Source organism: Podarcis pityusensis (assembly GCF_964106645.2).
Source record: "Podarcis pityusensis genome assembly, chromosome: 14".
Taxonomy (NCBI): Eukaryota; Metazoa; Chordata; class Lepidosauria; order Squamata; family Lacertidae; genus Podarcis; species Podarcis pityusensis.
This window is the reverse complement of record NC_138039.1, coordinates 28,676,135-28,700,432: the sequence shown is the minus strand read 5'-3', so window position 1 is coordinate 28,700,432 and position 24,298 is coordinate 28,676,135. Positions and strand designations below refer to the sequence as shown.

The window sequence follows — 24,298 nt, the reverse complement described above, 5'->3', positions numbered from 1 at the left end:
TGTCCTCAACACCCCTTGGAGAATGAAGGATAAACACAATCTGCTGGGTTTGTTGTGATTAATAGGCAGCTTGGCAGCAGCTGAAGATCATTTGGAATTAAAAAAACCCCACTTTTTAAAAGGTAGGTGAGAGTGGCAGGATGAGAGGGGAAAGAAAAATGAATCTATTTGCCTATCTGCTGGAGGGAGCCTCTCCATTTTCTGGATTTAAGGGGCCCCAGGACCAGCAAACCTCTCTTAATTGATTGGTCTTTATTTCCAAAGTTGGGTGCACTCTCAGCCATATTTGAAGTCAAACAGGTTTAACCTAGTTGTGCCCTATACAAAACTTGCAAGTGAAAAGCTGAACCATCACAATGCTCTGAATTTCATTGATAACTGCAGAGTCAGCACCCCACCCCCCTTTCTCTGCCATGAAGCTAGCCATCCATTTACAAGATGGTGCAGCTCTGGGTCCTAGTTTTCTGAACGGTACTCAGGAATGTGATTAAATAGGACAGGAATGGCAAGAGCTAAATAAGGTACAGCCCCCCCCCCCAAAAAATGGGAGGGGATGTATCCCAGGCAAATTCAGTGGAAGTTTTGTTTGTTTGCTTATAATGCAATTAATGAAACAAGTAAGTATGAGATACCAATACCTCTACGGAAAAATGCATTCATTTTTTATCCCTGCAAATCTCTGTAGGAGATTAGGCTCTGGGTGTGTGTGCATGCAAAAGGAGATATCAAAAGCCCACTCCGCAGTAACTCAGAGGAGGGCTTTTAGTGTGGCTGGCCCTGTTCTGCTGAGTAACATCCCTGTCAAGATCTGACAGGTGCCCCTGAGTCGTGGAAAGAAGCATACATTACACTTATACCAAAATCAGAGTCTGAAAAGACACAACTTAAAAACTACCGTCCCATATCACTGCTTAGCGTGGATTATAAAATTTTTGCAGACATTTTGGCTAAAAGATTAAAAAAGGTGTTAGCAGAAGAAATTCATAAAGACCAAGCGGGCTTTCTTCCGGGCAGACATTTGTCTGATAATACGAGGAATATAATTAATATTTTAGAAAAGCTACAAGTGAAGATTAATACTAAAGCAGTTTTGATTTTTGTGGATGTGGAGAAAGCCTTTGACAATATTTCTTGGAGTTTTATGAAGAAGAATCTATTGGGGATGGGGGTTGGTAAAGGTTTTGGAAATGGTATAGGTGCAATCTACTCAGAACAAAAGGCTAGATTAATTGTGAATAATGTAGTGACGGAAGAATTTAAGATTGAGAAAGGAACACGACAAGGTTGCCCAATCTCTCCATTGCTTTTTATTTCGGTCCTGGAGGTTCTGCTAAATATGATTAGAAGGGACCAATTGGTTAAAGGTATACAAGTGGGAGCTAAACAGTACAAACTGAAAGCATTTGCAGATAACTTAGTATTGACTTTACAGGAGCCAGAATCAAGCACTAAAAGAGTACTAGAATTGATTCAAGAATTTGGTCAGGTAGCAGGTTTTAAGTTGAATAAGACGAAAACTAAAGTTTTGGAGAAAAATCTAAATGAGATTGAGAGAGAGAAGTTTCAGAAGGAGACAGGACTGACACTGGTTAAGAAAGTGAAATATTTAGGGGTTAATATGACTGCTAAGAATGTGAATTTATTTAAGGATAATTATGAAAAATGTTGGACTGAAGTGAAAAAAGATTTAGAAATATGGTCAAATTTGAAGCTATCGTTGTTAGGCCGAATTGCTGTGATAAAAATGAATGTATTGCCAAGAATGCTGTTTTTGCTTCAAACACTGCAAATTTTGGACAAAATGGACTGTTTCAAGAAGTGGCAGAGAGATATCTCCAGATGTGTCTGGCAGGGCAAGAAGCCTCGTATAAAATTTAAGATACTAACTGATGCTAAAGAAAGAGGTGGATTTGCCCTGCCAGACTTAAAACTTTATTATGAATCAGCCGCTTTTTGTTGGCTGAGAGAATGGATGCTTCTTGAAAACACGGATATTTTGGATTTGGAAGGTTTCAATAATGTATTTGGTTGGCATGCATATTTGTGGTATGATAAGGTTAAAGCACACAAAGCGTTCAAAAACCATATTGTAAGAAAAGCACTGTTTAATGTCTGGATAAGATATAAGGATTTGTTAGAAAATAAAACCCCAAGATGGCTGTCACCAATGGAAGCAAAGGCTCAGAAAAAATTCAATATGGAGGCCAAATGGCCGAAGTATTGGGAAATTTTGGAACAAGAGGGTGACAGATTAAAACTGCAGAGCTTTGAAAAATTAAAAAACAGAGTACGAGATTGGCTCCATTATTTCCAAATAATGGAGGCATATAACTTGGACAAAAAACTAGGCTTCCAGGTGGAAAAATCAAAGCTGGAAACAGAATTGTTAGACCCTAAAGTTAAGAATTTGTCAAGAATGTATAACTTGCTGTTGAAATGGAATACTCAAGATGAAATGGTGAAATCTGCTATGATTAAATGGGCACAAGATGTTGGACATAATATTATGATGGCTGACTGGGAACAGTTATGGACCACTGGTATGAAGTTTACGGCATGTAATGCCTTAAAAGAGAATTTAATGAAAATGATTTACAGGTGGTACATAACACCAGTCAAGCTTGCAGAAATTTACCATCTGCCCGATAATAAATGTTGGAAATGTAATGAAACTGAAGGTACATTCTTTCACCTTTGGTGGACATGCCCAAAGATTAAGGCATTCTGGGAGATGATCTATAATGAAATGAAAAAGGTATTTAAATATACCTTTCTAAAGAAACCAGAGGCCTTTCTCCTGGGCATGGTAGGCCAATTGGTGCCAAAGAAGGACAGAATTTTTTTCATGTACGCCACAACAGCAGCAAGAATACTTATCGCAAAGCACTGGAAGACACAAGATCTACCTACCAAGGAAGAATGGCAGATGAAGCTGATGGATTACATGGAACTGGCGGAAATGACTGGCAGAATCCGAGACCAGAATCCGGGAGAAGAGTCGGTGGAAGAAGATTGGAAAAAATTTAAAGTATATTTACAGAAATATTGTAAAATTAATGAATGTTAGAAGGATGCTGGAAAGAAGTTATATGACTCTAGTAGAAAGGTTATAAAGAATTAAGTATGAATAGACTGGTAATGGGTAAAGGTTAAACTTAAGGTTAAATTGCGTTAAGATAAATTATGGAACTAAATTTGAGAAAGAGGGAAAGGACTTGCTGGAACAATTAATTGAACTAGAATACAAAAAAGGAGGTGTGAGGAAGTCGAGGAAATAAGCAAATGAAAGATAAGGATATGAAAATACGGGAGGTTTTTTTGTTCTTTTTCCTTTTTCTTTTTTTCCTTCTATTTTTTAAAGGTTTGTGTTTTTTAAATGTTTTTGTGTGTTTTTTCTTTTTTAATGTGTTGATGTACTGTTGATGTTTTGTATTATTGTATTTCCTTTTGTTTTCGAGGTTTTGTTAATTGTTTATTGCTTGTATTTCTTTTTTTCTTTTTTTGTAATACTTAAACTCTAATAAATATCTTTAAAAAAAATAAAAAAAAGATCTGACAGGTGCCCATTACCTGCACTTTCTGAAAACAACTACAGTAAGCCCACCCCCAACACAACCTCCCTCTGGACTCACTGCTTCAAGGCAAATCACACAAAGTCCACCTTCTCATGGATCCTTAATATAATGACTGCTGGTCTATATCTCATGGCATGCTGGAAGTCCTTCAACATTGCCCATTGTATTACTTAAATCAAGCAAGCAATAGATCTAATCAAATCTGCAACAATGAATGTACACAGGCAGAACTTATGGAAGGAACGTGTGCACAATTTCACTCGATTTCCCAGGGTGGACAATGAAGTGGGAGACATTGTGCACACGGCAAGTTAAGTGGGTGGTGATGGCTTTGTTTATCTTCTCCAGGAAGAAGTGGGATAGTCCATCAAGGGCTATGCACAAACACTGACTGATGAAGAGCCTGAGAAACCGGTAAAATCATGCACAGACACCAAGGGTGAAGATGGTGTTGTTGATGCTGAGCATGAGGCAGCAAGCTGGAACCTGCAAAAATCTTCTGTGCAATTAAGCACGTGAATGATATGATCCCTCCATGGAACGCAGCCTGAAAAATCACCCATGGGATTACATACACTTTGAGACCCTACAAAGAAATGTGTGATGAGCTCAATCACCATGTCTTTCCAAAAGAAAACCAAAAGAAAAAAGGGGGGGAAAGCAGCAACAGCTCTGATGTTGAACTACGACCAAGCTCATCATCTTCATCTGGCTACCGGTCAACCCCACCCCCGCACCCCTTCTTGTGATTTCATTTCCTGAAGCAACATCAAACTCAGAAGAGGAAAACTAAGCAATGCAGCCACCATTCGCTGTTAACTGCTTGGTTTTTTTTTACACTGACCTTTTTAAAGCGACCTTCTTAGCTTACTATACATTTCTTTCTTTATCGCATGCAGTTCATGGGAACCAAACCCTTTGGTAAGTTGCAGGCTTACTGTAAAGAGATTTTCCCCCCTCCTGTCTTGTTTTAAACATATTCATTGTTTTCAATTATCTTACATACGTATGGATTGCTTTCAGTCTGTGGTTTAGGTAGTGATTAATAAATTAACTGTAATCCTCACTATCACATGCAGTTGAAGAGAGTGAGTGAGAAAGGCAAGCTTTCCGGCTCAGCAAGAATTTGAACCAGTCTACCCCAATGACCATGTGGACTAGGGTTCATGGGAGTTGTAGTTCCAAGCATCTGGAGGGCAGCAAGCTGGGGAAGTGCTGCCTTAGTCTAAGAACGCATTCACCACATCACACAGCATTGCACATGTTGCCTGCTGTTAATGAAAGTCGCTCTGAAAATCCCCAACCTGCCCCCAAATTGCTCTTCTCTTCCTTTCAGCTGCTCTGCCTGCCTCATAAATGCCACAAACCTAATCATCTTTATTTCTGTGTATGCCCCTTCTCACACAGAGGAGATAAAAGGTGCTCACCCATAAACGGACATGATTGGACCAGGTGAGGAGCAGATTTCTCTGCTGGAAAACAAGACATCACAATCAAACCAGTAAAACCCGGCAGTTTTCTGACAGATTGCTTTTAATGCAGGAGGCTGTTTGCATGCAAGTCTCGCCCACTCCACGCTTTACACACATATTCATATCTTAAAACCACTTGCAGTTTTCAAAAAAAATGATGCTGCATTTGACAACAATGAAGATGTAACCAATCTTCCACCGCAAAAATACTGCCATAGTAAACTAAAGGTAAAGGTTTGCTGCAGGTGTGGGAAACCTCTGGCCCTCCAGATGTTGCTGAACTGCAACTCCCAACAGTCCCAGCAAGCATGGCCAATGACTGGGAAGGATGTAAAATGGCATGCATCAACAACCAGAGAGCTAAAGTTTCCCCATACTTTGTTCACCATCAACATGCTCATCTGGGCTGCTTTGCTCCTCCGTGCCAATGTGTGGGAGAAACAAACCACAATCCCTGGCTTGGCATTGTGCCCAAACCTGATAGCCAAGATTTGTTCTTGGCTTACTGACCATGGTTTGAGTGAAACAAACCACGGCCCCAGGTTCAGACATAGGATTGGCATATTGATGGTTTTAAGGTAAAGGTAAAGGGACCCCTGACCATTAGGTCCACTCGTGACCGACTCTGAGGTTGCGGCGCTCATCTTGCTTTATTGGCCGAGGGAGCTGGCATACAGCTTCCAGGTCATGTGGCCAGCATGACTAAGCCGCTTCTGGCGAACCAGAGCAGCGCACGGAAACGCCATTTACCTTCCCACCGGAGTGGTACCTTTTTATCTACTTGCACTTTGATGTTCTTTCGAACTGCTAGGTTGGCAGGAGCAGGGACCAAGCAACGGGAGCTCACCCCGTCGCAGGCATTCGAACCGCCGACCTTCTGATTGGCAAGCCCTAGGTGCTGTGGTTTAACCCACAGTGCCACCCATGTCCCATTATTGATGGTTTTACTTTGTTTTAAATTGCAACTGCTTGTGGGTTTGTTTCGGAGGGTTGGGGGTTTTTTGTTCTCTTTTTCACTATCTTGGCAGTGGAGAGATCACTGCAGTGTGGCAGAGGAGATAAGAACACAAGAAAAGCTTGCTGGATCAAGCCAATGGCCCATCTAGTCTAGCATCCTGTTCTCACAGTCACCAAACAGGTGAGGAAACCTGCAAGCAGGACCTGGGCACTTCCCACCATTTCCAGAAACTGATATTCGGAAGTGTTACCTCTTTCTCACCATTTTTCTACACTAAAAAGTTCATTGAGAGCTGCAGTCCTAAAGATCTGGAGGTATCCAGGTTGGGGAAGACTGTTTTTCAAGCATACAACTACAAGTTCAATCCCTGACACCTCCAAATAGGACTCTTGTTAGAAACCCTGGAAAGTTGCTACCAGTCAGTGCAGAGAAAACAGAACTTGATGGACCAGAACTTGATGGATCTGACTTGCTGTGTTCCTCAAACCCATTCCAAAGGCCTCTGTTACCTGTCAAGAGTTTGATGGGCCAAATCATCTTTGACTCAGATCATAGCTTCTGGGGGAGTAAACAGCACAACCTCAAGCAAATGCTTCTAATCAATGATGATAAAACTTTATTCAATGAGGAGTAAGAATAGCTGCACATGACTCCACCTTATGCCCCCACCCTCTAAAATATACTGAGCCCTCAATTAGAGGTGTATGAAAACCTCCCATTCAAACGTTCTACTAGCCTATCATTTCCCAGACTGGATAAGGCAGGCATAGGCAAACTCGGCCCTCCAGATGTTTTGAGACTACAACTCCCATCATCCCTGACCACTGGTCCTGTTAGCTAGGGATGATGGGAGTTGTAGTCCCAAAACATCTAGAGGGCTGAGTTTGCCTATGCCTGGGATAAGGATAGAGAGTTATTGATCGAGCAAATGTTTCTAAGTGACCAAGATCTGTGCCATATGTTAACTCCCCCCCCCCGCATGGAAAATACATGTGTGTAGGAACAAGCCACATGCGGCCTTCTGTAAAACCATCTTCCAGCTGTGCTTCTCATTCATGAAAATCTCCAAGTGTTCAAGCACCCAGCTGCTCAAGGAATATACCTTCAAAGGAATCTTGCTGAGACATTACACTTGCCTGTTATGACCTTGGCTATTTTCTTTCTTGACAGAGATAAAGATGAAATAGGTTCCTCTTCTAATGACAGTTTGTCCTGAGAAGTGTGATGAAAACTACACTATCTGTGCAGATTACTGACCAACCTGTCACCGTGGCTGGTACTATAATTCTTTGTACACACTCTCTAGCTTCCCCCTCTCTCAGATGAAAAATTCTCGTGAGTGCTTTCCTCCTCCTCTTCCTCCCACAGCAACAACAAGCAAAGAATTGCTAAATTAAAGATCTTGGTACGAAAACTAGGTTTGCAGTCCAAGTGGGATATGAACATAATAACATAAAAAGAGCTTGCTGGACCAGGTCAATGGCCCATCTAGTCCAGCATTCTGTTCTCACAGTGGCTGAACAGTTCCCTCTGGGAAACCAGGAAGCAGGATTCGAGCACAAGAGCACTTGCCCCTCCTGTGGTTTCCTGTGGATACAGGTCAACCAGCTGGAAAATCTACTTTGCTTTTCATGTATCACCTTCAGAGTATAGATTTTATTTTATTTTTAATCACCCTGGCCCTTTTTGCAAAAGGCTGCAGATATCAGGACTATATCTTACAGTAAAGTGCCCCCAATGTCAAGAGTTGCCAGCAATCTCAAAATTAGGTCTAGGTAATTACAGTGCTTTGACAATGGACTGTTTCTTCAAAAATTCAATAAAAAAGTTACTTATGAAAAAGGAAATTAGGTCTAGGTCAGAGTTGTGGTCCTTAAGCACTACCAATGGCTTTTTGGAAATGTTCCTTTAAGGTGCGGAATCTGATCTGGAATATAGCTCAGAGCCACACAAACACTCTGAAGAGACCAATTTTGAAACAACAAACAACAGCCTTTTATGCAGTTTTTCAGGGTAGCTTAAATAATGTAATTTCCCCTTGTGTTTATTTTTGTTATTTAGTCGATTTATGACCCACCCTTCACTAGAAGGCCCCAGGGCAGGTGACAGCAATTTCAAAATACAGAATTAAATGCAGTTCAAAAGAAGTAACAGTCACAATAATAGGGTGAGCCCTAAAAGTATATAGCTCAAGGGACCTGAAGGAGTGTCTCCACCCCATCATTCAGCCTGGACACTGAGGTCCACCTCTGAGGGACTATTCCCTCACTGCAAGAAGTGAAGTTCTGGGGAACCAGGCAGAAGGCCTTTTCAGTAGCAATTCCCACCCTGTGGGACGCCCTCCTATCAGATGTCAAGGAGACAAATAACTACACAACTTTTAGAAGACATCTGAAGGCAGCCCTGTATCAGGAAGTTTTTAATGTTTCGTGTTTTATTATGTTTTTATATGTGCTGTAAGCCGCCCAGAGTAGCTGGGGCAACCCAGCCAGATGCGTGGGGTATAAATAATAAACTGTTGTTGTTGTTGTTGTTGTTGTTGTTGTTGTTGTTGTTGTTGTAAAGAGGAGCATCTTCAGCACATGACAGAACTATATAATGAAGGTAGCAGATAGATGTCTGTGGGGAGGGAATTTCACACCGTTGGGGCTGCCACAGTGAATACACTTTCCAGGGCCATCACCACTCCAAAACTTCTGAGGGGGGTGGAACTGTCAAAAGGGCCCCCTCAACTGATCTTAACACTTGGGAGGATCTGTAGGGAAAGAAGTGCTCTCTCAGATATTTGGGGTCTAAATCATTTTAGGGCTTTAAGCATTAAGGTGAAGCAGAGCCGGTGTGGGTTGTAGACTAGCTAGGGAAAGTCTCAGAGGGCTTTATTTGGTGCCCAGGTCTGATGTCCCTCCCTCTGCTATAACATGTGGTTCATTTCAAATGTGACAGCACAGCTTTCCACATACCAAAGGCCACTCTTGTGTATGAAGGACATTTGCTGAAGAGTACTCTAATGCCATGCTTATGTACTTGTCGTACTGAAGACTGATCAATCTGGATGTCCGCCACTCATAACCACGAGAGCCTCTGCTTAAAGCCAGGTATATTCCCAACGGCTTTGCGCTGCTCCACAGGAAGCCCCAAACCAGCCTGCTGCTGCTGTTTGAAGTTAATTGCTTTGAAATCATCGAGCAGGTGAGCAGGAAAGGTTTGCACTGAGCATTTGCCACTTTTCTTCTGCATCTGAACAACCAAAGCTCAGGTTGAATGAATTAAAATGTCACCAGGGTGGAGGGGGGTGAGACTTAAAAGCCATTTAAAAAAAAAAGAGAGGGAGGGAGGGAGGGCTGGAAACTTCTTACTGGCTAGATATGATTCCCCTTTAACATTATTAAGACCTTGGAAACAATTCATTTCAACAGTTGTCTTTGTTATATATAAAACAGATGAACCTCGCCACTTCTGTTTTTCATTGGTATGGTAATCAAGCCTCTATATATTACTGATTTCTGATATGAAATCAAAGCAAGGCCTGGAGGCAGAGGCAGCTGCCTGCCAGCCAGCTTACAGTGTACGCAAGACGCCATGCCGAGTCAAATATGGCACAGACTCCCTTTCCCTATTGATAAACTGTCTCTAAAAGTCACTTCAACCTTGACAAGCACCAAACTCTTTAATGAGATTTATGGTCCATCATAAGGGCTACAAGAGACCAGCAGTTTGGAGGACGGGACTGTGGATCGTCCATCTTCAACAAGTGGGCCATGCCCCGAGCATTGGTGGTATGAGGGCACCACCACCAGTTTATGAGGGATGGGCAATGTCCCAGTGGCTTGTATGCAGAAGCTGCCAGGTGCACTCCCCAATGGCATCCCCAGGTGGGGCTGGGAGATACCCCTGCCTGAAACCCTGGAGAGCTGCTGCCAGTCAGGGTAGACAATACTGAGCTCAATAGACCAATGGTCTGGTTCAGAACAAGGCAGCTTTCTATGTTGCCATGTTTAGAGTTTGGTGTTTAGAGGAGAAAGTCAGAAAGGAAAGGGTGGGCACATAGAAACTCTGATGCAGATGGGGAAAGAGCTCAGAAGAGTGGCACAGAAACATAGGAAGCTGCCAGGAAGTATCAAAGCAGAACAGGCCACGGCTCTGACAGGCAGCAGCTCTTCAAGGGTTTCAGGCAGGAGGCATTCCCAGCCCTATCTGGAGATGCCAGGAATTGAACCCAAAACCTTCTGGATGCAAAGCAGATGCTCTACCACTGAGCTAACCCCATTCCTAGATTGTGGAAGCCAGAATCTGCAGTAGGCAGATGGTGCTGCGGGGGGTGGGGCTGGGGGAATGCCTGCTATCGTCCAAAACATCTGGTACCAGATTGGGGAGGAGGAAACTGTTCTAAGGCTCACAACCCAAGTTCTCCAGAATTCACCAGTGGGATATGAAGATATCCAAATCTCCAAGACTAACAAATGCAGTAATTATATTTAATGAAAAGAGTACACTGAGATATCAAGGCTAATCCCGGGGTAACGTTTGCAAAGGCTACCAGAGAATAGTTAATTTAGGAGTTGGCTAACATCCCTCTCCCTACAGCCTCCAAAAAAACCCTCTTGCAAATGAAATATGCTGGATCTTTGCCCAGTGAGCGGAAATAAAAGTTATGAATAATGCTTCCTTCTCCATCATTGTCAGTGCTTTAATATTCCTAATTATTTTTAAAAGCTGGAATATTTAATGTAAAGAGGGTTCCACTTTAAAGAGAGAAATCCCCTCCCCAAATTAGTGGCCTTTTGTGATTCACATAATGGTATTTGTCCAAAGCCCTGTACGGATAGTCAGTGTGGACTGCATTTTTCAGTATGCAGATTATGCAAATGTGGACATACATCTTTGTGGGTTCGTGGAGGGCACAGGGACTGCTGCCACCATCACAATTCATCACCACCACCCTGAGCTCCTTCAAAGGGAAGGAGGGGTGGGATAGAGATTCAAGAAATGATAAAATAATAAACAACGTAAAGAGGAACAATGCAGAATGTCTGCACAAGGGTGCAAATACCTATACAGAGGCTGGAATCTTATCCATGCCTTCTCTTTGTTACACCAACTGGAGTTTTTACAGCTCTGCCATTGCCCCACCCTGCCATTTGCCCCCAAACCATACATTTAACAGAAGTATGCATTGTGTCTGTGGGCAAAAAAAAAAAAAAAAAAGGAAAAGAAAAGAAGATGATAAAAAGACTAATCCAGAATAATATGACTTCTGGGCAATATTTCACAATCATTTTTACCAAGGGCTTTTAAAAAGCTTTTCTATTAATAGCCACTCAGTATTTCATCCAGACTTGCTAGCTCTTATCAGCCTGCCTTCTGAGGAAAAGATTCCCCCGTCTTTAAGACAAGGGAATTTAACATCCTTAAGTGGAACCGTACACCACTCACTGGCAGCTGTGCGAGACCAGGCCTAGAGCGGGTACGGTGTGGCTCAGGGGTAAAGCACTGGCTTTGCACGCAGGAGGTCCCAGGTTCAACCCCTGGCACTTCCAGTTCAACTAGTTTTTGTCTACTTTGGAGCAGTCTCTATTGGGTGTGATCCACACTCAGTTCTGGCCACTCACTGGGAGCCTGTGCTAGGAAATCCCTTGCCTTGGCAATCAGGCAACCCATTCCTCATGCACACCCTCTTTTGCTTCCTGTTCAAACAAGGCTTCCCACCTGCTCTTTGAGTTCCCCCAAACACATCCCTTTCTTTCCTCAGGACCAGTGTAACCCTTTAGGAATTCCCTGGATGTAGCCATAAACTACACTCTCACTCTTCAACTACTGTAATCCCAACCTCCTTAACCAAAACTTTCAGCTACCTGCATAGCCGGTAGCTGGGAGAGGAGAGAAAATGCTTCTTGTTAGTCAATGTGCTTCCATAATCCTTCAAACCCAAATCTGTGATGCAGAAGAGGGAGTGTTCCAGCCTTCCAACAGAAAGAACCAAAATACCATTCCACCATCATCTTCATCTCCACAGATGTTTGTTGAAATTTCCAATCGATACCAAGAATAGAAGGGAGGCCGCCCACTCAGTTAACTGCAATATGTTTATTGGACAGAGCTGTATTATTTACCCATCTGTTCCAGCAGAGTTAACAAGATTATTACCATTATTTGGAGGAATGGATGTGTCACCTTATATTGCGTAACTCTGATGTTTACTTTCAAGTACACGTTCTAGAATGAGTCTGCCAAGCCAGCAAATGGGGTGATTTGCCAAATTAGCAGAAGATCAGACAAATTTGGCCTTCTTTTGTCAGTTGGGATGCAGGTGCACAGAAGTTATCCTTCCGAGAGGATAAAGCCATAGCGAGTTTTGATGATAGTAACTGCCCCAGTTCCCCTCAGCAAAACGGGTAAAAGTCCAAAGCTATAGCACCAAAAAATACCTTTGAAAAACCTTGAATATATGCCCCATTTGACTGTTCCTTTAAAGAGGAAAACATCTTTTACTCTTGTTTCATACACAAGCTTCCTGAGAACAATGTTGTGGTTGTGGTTTTTTTTTAAGAAAGTGGGCTCCTAAAGTGGTAGAGCAGAACAAGGAGAGAGTGTAACCTTGCTGTGACTTGAGTTTCTTATGTAAAACACAATAACCAGTATGTGAGCTGCACGATGATGGAGCTCAGCGGTGACTCAGCACTTGTTTCATATGCAGGAAGTCCCAAGTTCAGTCCCTGGGGTTACCACTTAAAGAGTCTTCAAACTGCAGAGACAGAGGGAGACCTTGGGGAGCCACTGCCAGTCTAGAAATGGAGAGGAAGATGGACAGTGGTCCATCCATAGAATAGGACCTATTCTCAACACTACCGGTTATTAGAATTCTGGTAGAGATATCTATCTATCTATCTATCTATCTATCTATCTATCTATCACCATCTATTTATCCATGTTGTGCTAGGTGGCTCTTCATCTGACCCAGCAAGAAATTCCTTAGCTTATTATGTTATTCAGAGCATACCCTCTTTAAAGAAATTAATGCCTTAAGACATTAGTTACGCCTCAGTGTTAATCATCCTCATTATAAGGGCATCTTATTAGTAATCAAATAATTAAATACCATGTTCTTCATGAACAAAAGGATGCCCTAACTAAAAAAAAAAAATTAAACGCACAAATCATAAAACAAGTATACTCAGCTGTTTCATAAAACTTAATGTACACCAGGGGACCACAGAAGTTCAGATATGCTAGGATTAAAAAAATGTTAGGCTGTGCAATGTTGAAGTCCCTTGCAGTAAATGTCAATGGATTAGGCCAACCTTCCTACGAAGGTTGGATGGTTGGAAGGTATGATGGCTGAAGCTGATGGGGCACTGTGGCCCCAAATATCCAGAGAGCACCAGGCAGGTCAAAGGCTGAACTGGGAGGGGCCAAGAGTCTACCTGTATATTCAGGAGGCCCAGCACAAAAACGAGGCAAATTCAAATAGGTACTGGGGCACAAGTGCCCTGAGAGATTCCACTACTAACTCCTGCTAACATTACTAAATAACAATAATATTTATTTCTTTTTTAAAAAATGAACTTTGGGTTTGCCTCTAAGGTCCTAGAAATTGTCCTTGAGGATGAAAGCATCAGTGGCATCCATAGTCCTACATACACATACACACACTGCTCTGGAATGACTCAACTTTCAAGGCTTTTGGGGTGTGGGGCAAATGCAATATGATATCCAGAAGCCATTAGATGCTATAGTGCTAGGGGACAGGGTGGGGAAGATAATGTTAATTAAAAACTCAGAGTAGGAGGCAGTCCCATAAGACAGCTGCTTGGCATGGACCACCTGAGCCCTGGAACCAGCCCCAGTGCAAGGCATGGCTTTGTTTGCAACGGTTAAAAAGGAGGAGGAAAGAGCAAGATAGCATGAAGCCAGGAGGAGAGGGAAGCTCTGCAAAGCTTACCAGTAACGATGACATAGACGTCAAACCAGAAAGGGTCTGCAGCACTTGCACAACCACGTTCCGTTCAGCAACCACCACAGCTTTTATATCTGGGTGCCAAGGCGAGTGGGTGGAGAGAAGAACTGCACCCCCCCCCCATATAGAAGAAAGAACCCAGTAATGGGGAAATGGAATAACCTCCCTACTACAGAAGCTCAACCTCAACGGAAGATGCTTATATGCTTGGACAGCGAGCAACAAATGAGTCATAGTGCATTCATGACATTATCAAAACAAACTGACCAAAATAAATAAAGGATACAAACAGTAACAGATTTGCTGCTTCATTTGCGTTGTTCTCATCTCAGGATAGACAAATGAAACCAAAAGATTTACCATAAGGCACTGTCCTCTTGGGACCTCTATGTAGGAAGGCTATGGAGAATCAATGCTGTTTTTCTACTCACCGCTGGAACAATCTGGGCCCCCCCATCCAGGTTCACAGTGACACGTGTCGGGAGAAACACACCTTCCGTGGACACATTCTTCTGTGCAGAGAGCTGGAAACAGGGAAGAAAATCATATATTTGTTATGTTGCAATGTAAGGGGAGCAGGGGTGTGATTTGTGTAGATTACCAGCAGAGATTTTTTTTTACTTGTCTGCATCCTTAAGGGTTTTATAACGTATGGAAATATATTTTTCACACACAAAAACAACGAACCCAGATCATCTGGGCTGAGCCTCCATAGGGCACTGAACATGCCTTGAATGAGGACTTCACCATCTCGCCTGGCTCTGCTCAAGAGCTATTAAGGCATAATGGTTTGTTTGGATGTAATGCTAAAGCATGGTTTAGTGTTACCAGAATGAGCCTTAGCCCCTCCTTACAGCTGCACTGGAAGAGAAGGGGAGGGATGCGTAAGTCTGAGGCTCCCTGCAGCTTGTTCCAGCAATATAAAATGATAGTTTGGTGTTATGTCCGAACTAGACTATTCACTAGATTCAGATACAGCAGGGAGAGGTCAAACCCTGAAGGATCTGGAAGATAGATGTTGCTTTGATCAAGATCTAAGCTCAGAGTTAATCAACCGATGTGGCATTCACACAATCAGAAGATCTGATCTCTGTGAGGATCCTGATGCAGATTTAGAGGGCATTAACCCTCCCCCCTCTGCTGCCGTACCAATCCAGGCTGGAAGTGCCAACCTACTATTTATATTGGAGGGGTATATTTGTGCCACTGGAAGCTTTCCCCTCCTAGTGCAATTGTGGGTGCAAGGAGACTGGGATGAATCAGAATTACAGTCTGGGGGAGAATTAAAGGGTTAAAGCCACAAACACCCGCACCATCGCTACCAGGATCCCAGTCTGAATTGAGGGGCCCACATCTTTGAAAAAGAAAGTAATTCACAAAATTGCTAAATGTGTGAACAATATTTTGTTACTTTGGTGCAACAAAAACAGCAAATCAATATTGTATTGTATTGTATTCAACCAAATTTGTAAGATATCAGAAAATAAGACATTTGTTACAGTGTCATTCGCACCTCCTCCTGATTGGAGAGCTATACTAAAAAGTGTACACACACACACACACACACACACACACACACGTTATCCAATAGTCAGTTTTAATGGCTGGATTTTACAGTGCAGCATCAGACTGTAATTAGCAGCCAGACACCCTGTTGCCACAACTATACTCAGCACTTAAAAATCTAAGTCTTACATTGTGCTTTTCCTTAGCATTTAAAGAGCTTTGCAGACTTTATCTCAATAATCCTTAAAATATCTCTTGCACAGAAACCTGGGCATTAAAAAAGAAACCTAAGAATATGGGAAGGTGCCTTATACAGACTCAGGCCATTGGTCTATGTAGCTCAGTATTGACTGCACTGACTGGCAGCAGCTCTATAACCAGTCTATCAGTCCAACCCAGACATTCTGCATGCAGAGTAGATGTTCTACCATTGAGTCCCATCCCTTCCTACAGCACAAGCCAGTGGTAGACAAGAATTGGACCCAAGCAATTATGAAGAGGAATCTGAATTCTGAAAAGTCCTGACTTTACCCGATAATCTTGAGTGGCCTCAATTATTCTCGCTGCAAAATGGAAATAGAAAGACTTACTAGGCAGAGTTCGGAAGACAAATGAGCTAGAGGGTTTGAAAGATGCTTTGCACCTCTGAAGAGAAGAAGTTTTGATTAACTGCCTACACTGAAAATGGCAGCTTTGGGTTCAATACATCAAATCTACCCTCCCACTTGAAAATTGAGTTGCAGTTAGTGCAAGTTTCTATATCTGTCCCATGAATTAGTATTTTTTGGCGGGGTGGGAGAGAGAGAAAGAGAGAAAAGAATGTGTCCTGCTGTAATCTTTAGCATTTAATTAATTTTTCATTCTATTAACATTCCACATAATAGGATAGTGGTCCCCACGGCACTCTTCCTAATGTACTTTTGCAAACGATCTCGCCATTTAATGGAACTATAAAAATTACTTGTACCAAAAGGTCAAGCTAAAATAAAGATGAGCCTGTGCTCTTAGGCACTACCCTATTCTGCATACAGCCAAAGACCCCAGGGGTAAAGAAAACTCTCTCTTGCAAGCAAAGGTAACATCATTTTCACCACCCAGGGCAACAGCCAGTCCTTCTTGTGAGCAGACTGTTCCACCACTTTTGCATCTCTCCCCCACCCTGCCCCATCATGACGGACCATTTCACAAGAACAATCCAGCACCTCATTGATTAGTTTATTATTAGCATTCTTGGCATGAGTAGAAGATCAGTATGGAGTTGGATTCAGCCTGGTAATAAAACGACCTACATCAAAGCGCTGCCAAAACAGCCAACTTGGTTGCAAATGCGTTTAGCATGAGATATTGGGCCGCATTCAAGGTCATGCGGCAATCATTCCTCAGCATGGAATTTAAAAAGAAACTGGGGGGGGGGGAGCCTACAGATGGGAGCTGGGAAAACAGATCCACTCGATGTTTATCGCTTCTTGCCTTTTTTAATTGCAGTCGCCAGTTTGGCTCCAGCTCAAGCCACAGTGAAACATGCCGGCGGACTAAATCCAACTCTTAACACATCTTAATCTCCAACCCTCCAAACCCTGGTGCCAATTTTCAAATCCAAAGATTACTAAAGCAACTGCTCAGGAACAGGGTTTTCTACAGGCCTGCGTGAGTAGCTAAACGCTCTGCATATAGAAGGTCACAGGTCCGATCCCCAGCAACTTGAGGTAGGGGTGTCTGGAATTCTGGGGAGCCACTGCTAGACAATACAGACAATGCTGGGTGCTTGATGCGATTTGGTGGAAAGCAGCTTCTAGTGTTCATGAGAAACATCCATAGCTAAGAGCACCTGATTTGTATGCAGAAGGTTCCAGGTTCAATCCCCAGGTTCTCCAGGTAGGGCATGGAGAGGCTCCCTGCCTAATACCCCAGATAGCTGCTGCCAATCAGTGAGCTAGATGGACTTGCTTTAAGGCAACTTCTTAAGGGGGGGGGGGCAGCCACAGAGGTGGCATCATTATTAAGCATTTATATAGAGCTTTAAAGTGCTTCAAATATGACTATTATTTATCTATTACACAACCATTCACCCAAAGGTCCCAGGATGGGTTACAGCAGGCACTGCCAAACTTGGCCCTCCAGCTGTTTTGGGACTACAGTTCCCACCATCCCTGACCACTAGTCCTGTTAGCTAGGGATGATGGAATTTGTAGTCCCAAAACAGCTGGAGGGCCAAGTTTGGGGATGCCTGGGTTACAGGATTAAGGCACAATATTAAAAGCAGTTTAAAACAACTCTTATGTACATACACATACAGCTGCGTAATATAATCATAGTAATAAGACTTAGCACGGGTGCAGAACTTTTAAATGTGAAAGTACACGTTGGGGAAAAGACTCCTGCATTGCAGGGGGTTCAGCTACATGACCCTTGTGGTCTCTTCCAAAGGTACAATTCTATGCGTCTGTGACTGGGCTGTCAAAAAGACACACAGTTCCAAATTATAAAAGGACAGAGTGGGGAATCGAATACAGACACAAAGGGTGAAGGAACCACACACGCCAACTCCCTCATGTGCAGAGCTACAACGCCTTGCTAATGACACAGTAAATGAGATATGCAAATAGCGCAACTTTTGGATGTGAGCACAGCCAGGGTTCTAAGCCACTGGCTTAAAGAAGCAAAGAAAGGGAAAAAATGATGCCATTCCAGCAAAAAAGCAAATCCCCTCCCTCTTCCGCAGGGAGACAGGCTCAATCAATCCTGCTAAATCAATAAAGTTAATACAATAACATTCCCCTTTATTATTCCCAGCGTTTAATATCCGCCAAGAGATGGCCAACTTACTGGCCACACGGCCCTAAACTGCCATTAGTACACTTAGCGATGAATTACGAACGTCTTCAATGGAATAATGTAGTTAGCATACCTGCTGAATCAGCACAGCACGTGACTCAAGAATCCATGTGCTTAAACTTTTTCCTCTGTTCTGTTCTTCCCCTGCAGTTCAACAATATTATCATTTATAAAGTTTTTCAGTCATTTCACTTCCTTTTGGAAGCAAGGCCTCATTCCATATCCTGTGTGTGTATGCATGTGTCAAGAGGCCATAAACTCCGAATTTTGGCAGAATCCTTTGCAACAACTCACCTAACTTTACTCTCCTCCTTCCAAGCCATGAGAACAGAACAGGAAATTATTATTTTTAAAAGGAGTCATCCACATATGGAGCTGGTGTAGGAAGTGGTGGGTAAGGCATTTGGCCCAAGTTTGCATTTTGATACCAAATTTGTCCTTCCTGAACCAAAACACACAATTTCTGTGAAATTTACATTTCTCCAACCAATGAATGTGCACCTTGTTGAAAAGTGCACCAAAAAAGAAGAAGTGTATATTAGCATGCAAAAATGAATTCTGTCAGTGGAAACAGCTTGCAAAAGTGCATATAGTAGACAAAGTAGTGTATATATTGCAAGAAATATGCACACAAATTATTATGGATGAAATGTGGCTGAAAATGAGTACAAGTTTAACTGCAGACTTTAAAAAGAATTGCAAGTATTTGCATAGACGGCGCAAACTGAACTTAAAATTCAAAAAGATGGAGACTTCCGGGTTGGCGCGATCAGGAAATGGCGGATTCCCTCCGAGCTGCGGAGGGAATCGGCTCCGCTGAGGATGGGTCTTGCCGCGCCGGCGACGCGGGGACCCTTAGAAACCGCAGGCGCTGAAGCCTGCGGACGGGAAGACTCGGTGGGCGCCTTAAGCGCCCCCCCGACCCACGAAGAGCCTTTTTAAAGGCTGCGGAGAGGGTACAGAGGGTGGTGTGGCGCTGAGAGTCGATCGCTACCTCGGTGGAGCGAAGCCGCGAGCCAGGACTGGAGAGCGCTGACTTCCTTCCTTGAAAATTGGACTGAAAAAGAATAACCCGTGAGTAGATGGAATTTGGCTTTAAGAAACTTTTCCTGTGAATTCGAGACGACCGGGGGGTGTGCTAAAAGGAAGTCCGCACCCCCCTTACTTACAGACAATTCTAAGCAAGGAACGGAGAACTAAGGTGGAGAGGTTATTTTGTTTAATATAAAAGAAACTAACTTCCACGATTTGACAAAAGAAGTGTTGTACTGGAGAGTGAGAGTGGAACTTTGGAAATTTTTGATGAAACCCCCCCCCCCCCTGGACCAGGGGGAGTCCCGCGTTTGAGCCTGTTGAAGAGGAATAAGGAGTTTGACAGCTGTCAAAAGAGCTGTCAAAGGGACAGTTTCAGTTAAAAGTTTGTTAACTAATATCTCTCTGGACTAAAAGTGCTATAAATTGAAACAAAGTTGTTGGAAATTTGAAAGAAAGAAACAAAAAAGATTTGGACTGTTGGAAAAAGTTTACAAAACAACTAGAATCCCCCTAGGGGGATTCTTAAGGTATTACAATGGCTGCAGATGGAAAATTACAGGCACAGATAGACAGGATGTTTTTTCTCGTGGGAATATTGCAAGAGCAGAGCTTGACTATGAATAAACAACTCATGACCTTGACCTCTGGAATAAGTAACTCTGCTGAATGCATTAAGGACTTGACAGGAAAGGAATCTGCAGCTGAAATAGAAGTGACATCTCAAGAATTGGAGGAGAAAGTACAGATGGGAAATATCAACAAAAAGCCTACAATGGTGGAGTGCAAGGAAAAAGACTCTTGGAGTACATGGATTATAAACCTGCAAAGGATGTTAAAGATGAAAGAGGGGGCCCCTAAAGTATTTGGAATACAGGAACTTAAAGGAAATAAGAAATATGATTGGGGCTCCCCTGTTGAACATGAAAGACTGGTTGATTTTTGGCAGCAGTTGTTATCAAGCATCCTGGTGGGAAGAAAAACTGGAGTGACGGAGATTGAACTGCTTCGAGACCTGACGACCAACATAAAGGATTTCCAACAAAACCGGCGGAGAGGAACTGAAAGAGATTTGAAAGCCTCGGACGTGAGGAATCCAGGCTAAAAACTACTGCTGACTTTTATTTGAGAAGGGACTAGTACCTGGGGAGGGGGGGAGGGGAAAGCAGAATTGTAAAAATGTTTATGAATTTTGGGTTGGGTGAATAGGGCCTATATCTAATATAAAAATGAAATCTGTGGAAGGGAATTTGGGTCGACCTTAGGAAAGAATCTAAATGTTTATAAGAGATGGGGATAAGAAAAATGGGGTTAACTAGGAAGAGTTATATCAAAAATATTAATCTATAGGTTAAGGAGGAGAAGCTAGAACTTGCTGAGCTAATTATGGGAATAGGGATGTAAGAAGGGGGGTGGGGGGGAGTCCAGGGAACAAGGTTAGGAAAGTAAGGTCCTGAGAATATGCTTGTCTTGTTTTGTTTTTGTTGTATTTTTGTGTGTTTGTCTTTAAAAATTTTGAAAACCCAATAAAAATTTATTAAAATAAAAAATAAAAAAAAATAAAATTCAAAAAGATGAAACTGAGAGAAAGCAATATTGACATACTCTTCCCTCTCCCTACCCCATCCTGGTGTCCTCTATATGCTTTAGACTACAGCTAGTAGCGTAGTAGAAAATTCAGAACAATACTCACAGCCACGGCCCCTTCTAAGATTACACAATCATGCTATTATTAGGGATATACTGCAATGGTCAATGCAGATCTCCATGTGCTGCCTTTCAGCTAGAAGTACTCTTATTTGGGCCCATATGTAGGCAAATGATTTGGGGTGTTCCAGTACCTTCCCTTTGAAGTGGCTTAATTTGCCTTTTGCTTGAAGTTCCATTGTACGTAAAAAAAACTTGCACACCTTTCTCTTGAGATGGAAGCACCTTTCATTTTCATTATTTCAAAATGCTTAGCTTTGGGGCATACAGAACAATTCACCCTTAATGTTCTTCCTATGTGCCTTCTCCAGATTGACCCTAGGAGCTAACCCTTAATGACTGACTCACCTCCTGTCAGGAGTGTGTGCCGGAGCCAGGCCCTGTGACCAGCAGGGCTTCGCAGGACTGGGGCTTTCCTAAGTTTGTTCTGAAGAGGCAAGGTGCGGCCGCACAGGTGAGGCCAATTGGTAACTCACAGCACCTGGTGGCAAGAGCTGGGAAGGGATACAAGGTCAGCATTTCCCTTTGGCTCTTTGCCACAGCAGCAAGCTTCCTGCCTTTGGTTTCTTGACTCCTTGCTTCCTGATCCTCGGACCCTTGGCTTCTTGACTCCTGGCTCTCTGACCCTCGGATCCTTGACTTCCAGACTCTGTTCCTGCTCCCACCCTGTCATCTTGCCCCGGTCCTGACGTCCTCAGCCGGGACTTTGACCACCCATAAACTGGACCGTGACACCTCCTTTCACTGGGACTGGTTCTACTCAGAACAAAGGGTGAGAAGACTACTTCTCAGTGGCTAAAAAGCTCCTCTTTCATGCTGACTGGGAGGCACTAGGGATGCTAGGGAGAGTGACTCTGCTGGGGCCCTGCTGCAAAATTAGTAACCAGTCTTTGTCCGCCCCCTAAAGCCTCAGAACCCTGAACCACTATAACTCTGACTGCAATTCTAATCAGCCCCAGCCAGCACAGCTGCCCTACACATAGCCACATCAAGTAGACTATTGGAGGGACCTCAAGGGTGGTCAGCTACCTATGAGCTCTGGTGCTTCCCCACAGTCTATCCACAATGAAATATAAGCACTCTGGGCATGGCCTGTATCACTCCTCTGGCTGAGCACAGCACAGATCAGCATGCTGTTGGGTAAATGATAGAGTCTCTCATCTCACACAATATGTTGGTGCCCACCATTCTGCACCTCCCTCCTGAATAGAAGAGCCGTAGCTCAGGGGCAGAGCACCTACTTGGCATGCAGAAGGGTCAACCCTGAGCATCTCCAGGTAGGGCTGGGAAAAGACTCCTGTTGGAAAACCTGGAGAGCTAATGCCAGTCAATATCGAGCTAGATGAACCAATGTTCTGACTCAGTTCAAGCAGCCTCCTGTGTTCCTAGTACTTAGGATAAGATCACAGGAAGAGACTGTCCAGCCCTGAGATCCTCAGCTTCTTTGCATCCTTCTTTCTCATAGGCATCATAGATTCAAAATATGGAAGACATCCAAAAGAAATCAGGCATATTTAACACATAGCAACGCTCTCAGAACACACAGAGTTATGTTCCAGATGGGAGACGAAAGAGGCATTGCTCTTATCAAGTACAGAGAGGGCCATACGGAACCCTTCACCTGGTGTGGGCAGCTGTTGCTAGCAAATTTTAACAGGAGCTATTTTTAAATGCACATCCTTAGTTTTGGCTCCCAAGAAGGTGCCAATGCGTTTTCTCTTGGCCATAATGCATCACTGGGACAACACAGAGACTGTTTAGCAGCCCAGAGCTGGCTTGATTTAAAAAGGCGATAAGTGGAATGAAGTGGGGCCTTGCCAAAATAAAGTGGGCTATTAACCAAATGAGAGATTATAACACAGACCACTTAAGAGTCTTCTCTTTCAGTCCTAGGAAGACATGTGGTCCTGAGACCTTTGCACCAGCCAGTGAGATGTTTTGCAGGATAAAGAAAAAGGCCACTCGCAAAAAGGCCACACCTCAAAAGTAAAGCAAGTGCCACAAAACCCTGCACCATACATGGGATGCATGGGAGTCTTACCAAAAAATCCTCTCCCCTTTGATCAATAAATGGCTGGAAAAAATACAGAAGAATTTGTTGACATAGCCCTAGATACCCAAACATCTGGAGGGCCCCAGCTTTGGAAAGCCTGCAACATGCATGCCTTGTGACCAGATCTCGTTCCACAACAGATTATTTAGCTGGGAAATGGCCCCATTTACTCTCCGGAAGTTTAAATCGCAAGAACAATCCTCCACTCAGTTCTCTGCAACTGCTGAAGCTCCAGACAAGCTCCAAAAGACTCAATTAACATCTGGGAGTTTAATTAGGTTGTGACCAATGAGCCAGCTTTGCCGTCGTAGGCTTTTATTTATCGGGATTCTTCAAAGGCACTTCCAGCCCTCTTGTTGCGATATTGATTCATTTTCATTTCTGTTAAAAACTGGATGGTGGGGAGGGGAGGGGAACAGCTTTGAGCAGCTGCCCCTCTGGAATCAATGAGGGAATGTTTGGGGGAGATTTGTTCTTTTTTAGCCTCCCTGAAGTTCAGGGCTATTGTATGGCTGGTGAAAGCGGGTGGAGAACAAGGGGACAGGTTTAAAGAGGGGCACAGCTGGTCGGGAATACAAAAGGACAAAGTGAGAAAGATGGTATCTCAAAATTTGACCATGCACATCGAGCCTTTTTTTTTTAAAGGTCATCTTGATTTAGGCAGCTCCTGTGTTTTCTTTTTCTTTTTGTTAAGAGAGGATGACAAAGAAGTTTTCCAGAACAAAAAAAGCAGAAATAAATCTATTGTGGTTGAGAGAGATGGACAGAGGGAAAGGGGTGCTGGGCGGGGGAAAGAACCCCACCTTTAATTGTAAGCGTGTGTTTTATTTCTCACAGTGTCATTTCTGCTTCATGTGACCTTATTGATCTCCGCGATGTCAACATGGTTGCCCACACCCGTGCAGACTAGCAATGAAGCCTGCAGGATCTTTTGGGGAAACAAGGGGGGCGGGAACGGACCCTGAGCTCACAGAATGGAAGAAAGCAGATCCTATACAGAGCAGAGACACAGAGCCTTTTTCTCCACCTTTAGCACCAAACTGCAGCATCAGGAGCATCCTTAAAGTTACAGGAGCTTGACTCTGATGTAACAGGGATGGGGAACCTGAGACCCCCCCTTCCAGTGCCAGATTTACGTATAAGCTAAACAAGCTATAGCTTAGGGACCCACTCTCTGGTGGGCCCCCAAAAATTTTAAAGGGAAAA

General features: G+C 43.3%; 1 protein-coding gene across 7 annotated transcripts in view; it reads right to left on the bottom strand.

Annotated features, from left to right (window-relative positions):
* The window catches only part of MEGF11 (multiple EGF like domains 11), a 352,698-nt gene that overhangs the window by 222,704 nt on the left and 105,696 nt on the right, over positions 1-24,298 (bottom strand). For all 7 annotated transcript variants that reach the window (XM_080982103.1, XM_080982104.1, XM_080982102.1 and 4 more), the window contains exon 6: positions 14,391-14,483. In XM_080982103.1, the coding sequence (XP_080838229.1) occupies positions 14,391-14,483 (93 nt within the window). The remainder of the gene's footprint in view (positions 1-14,390; positions 14,484-24,298) is intronic.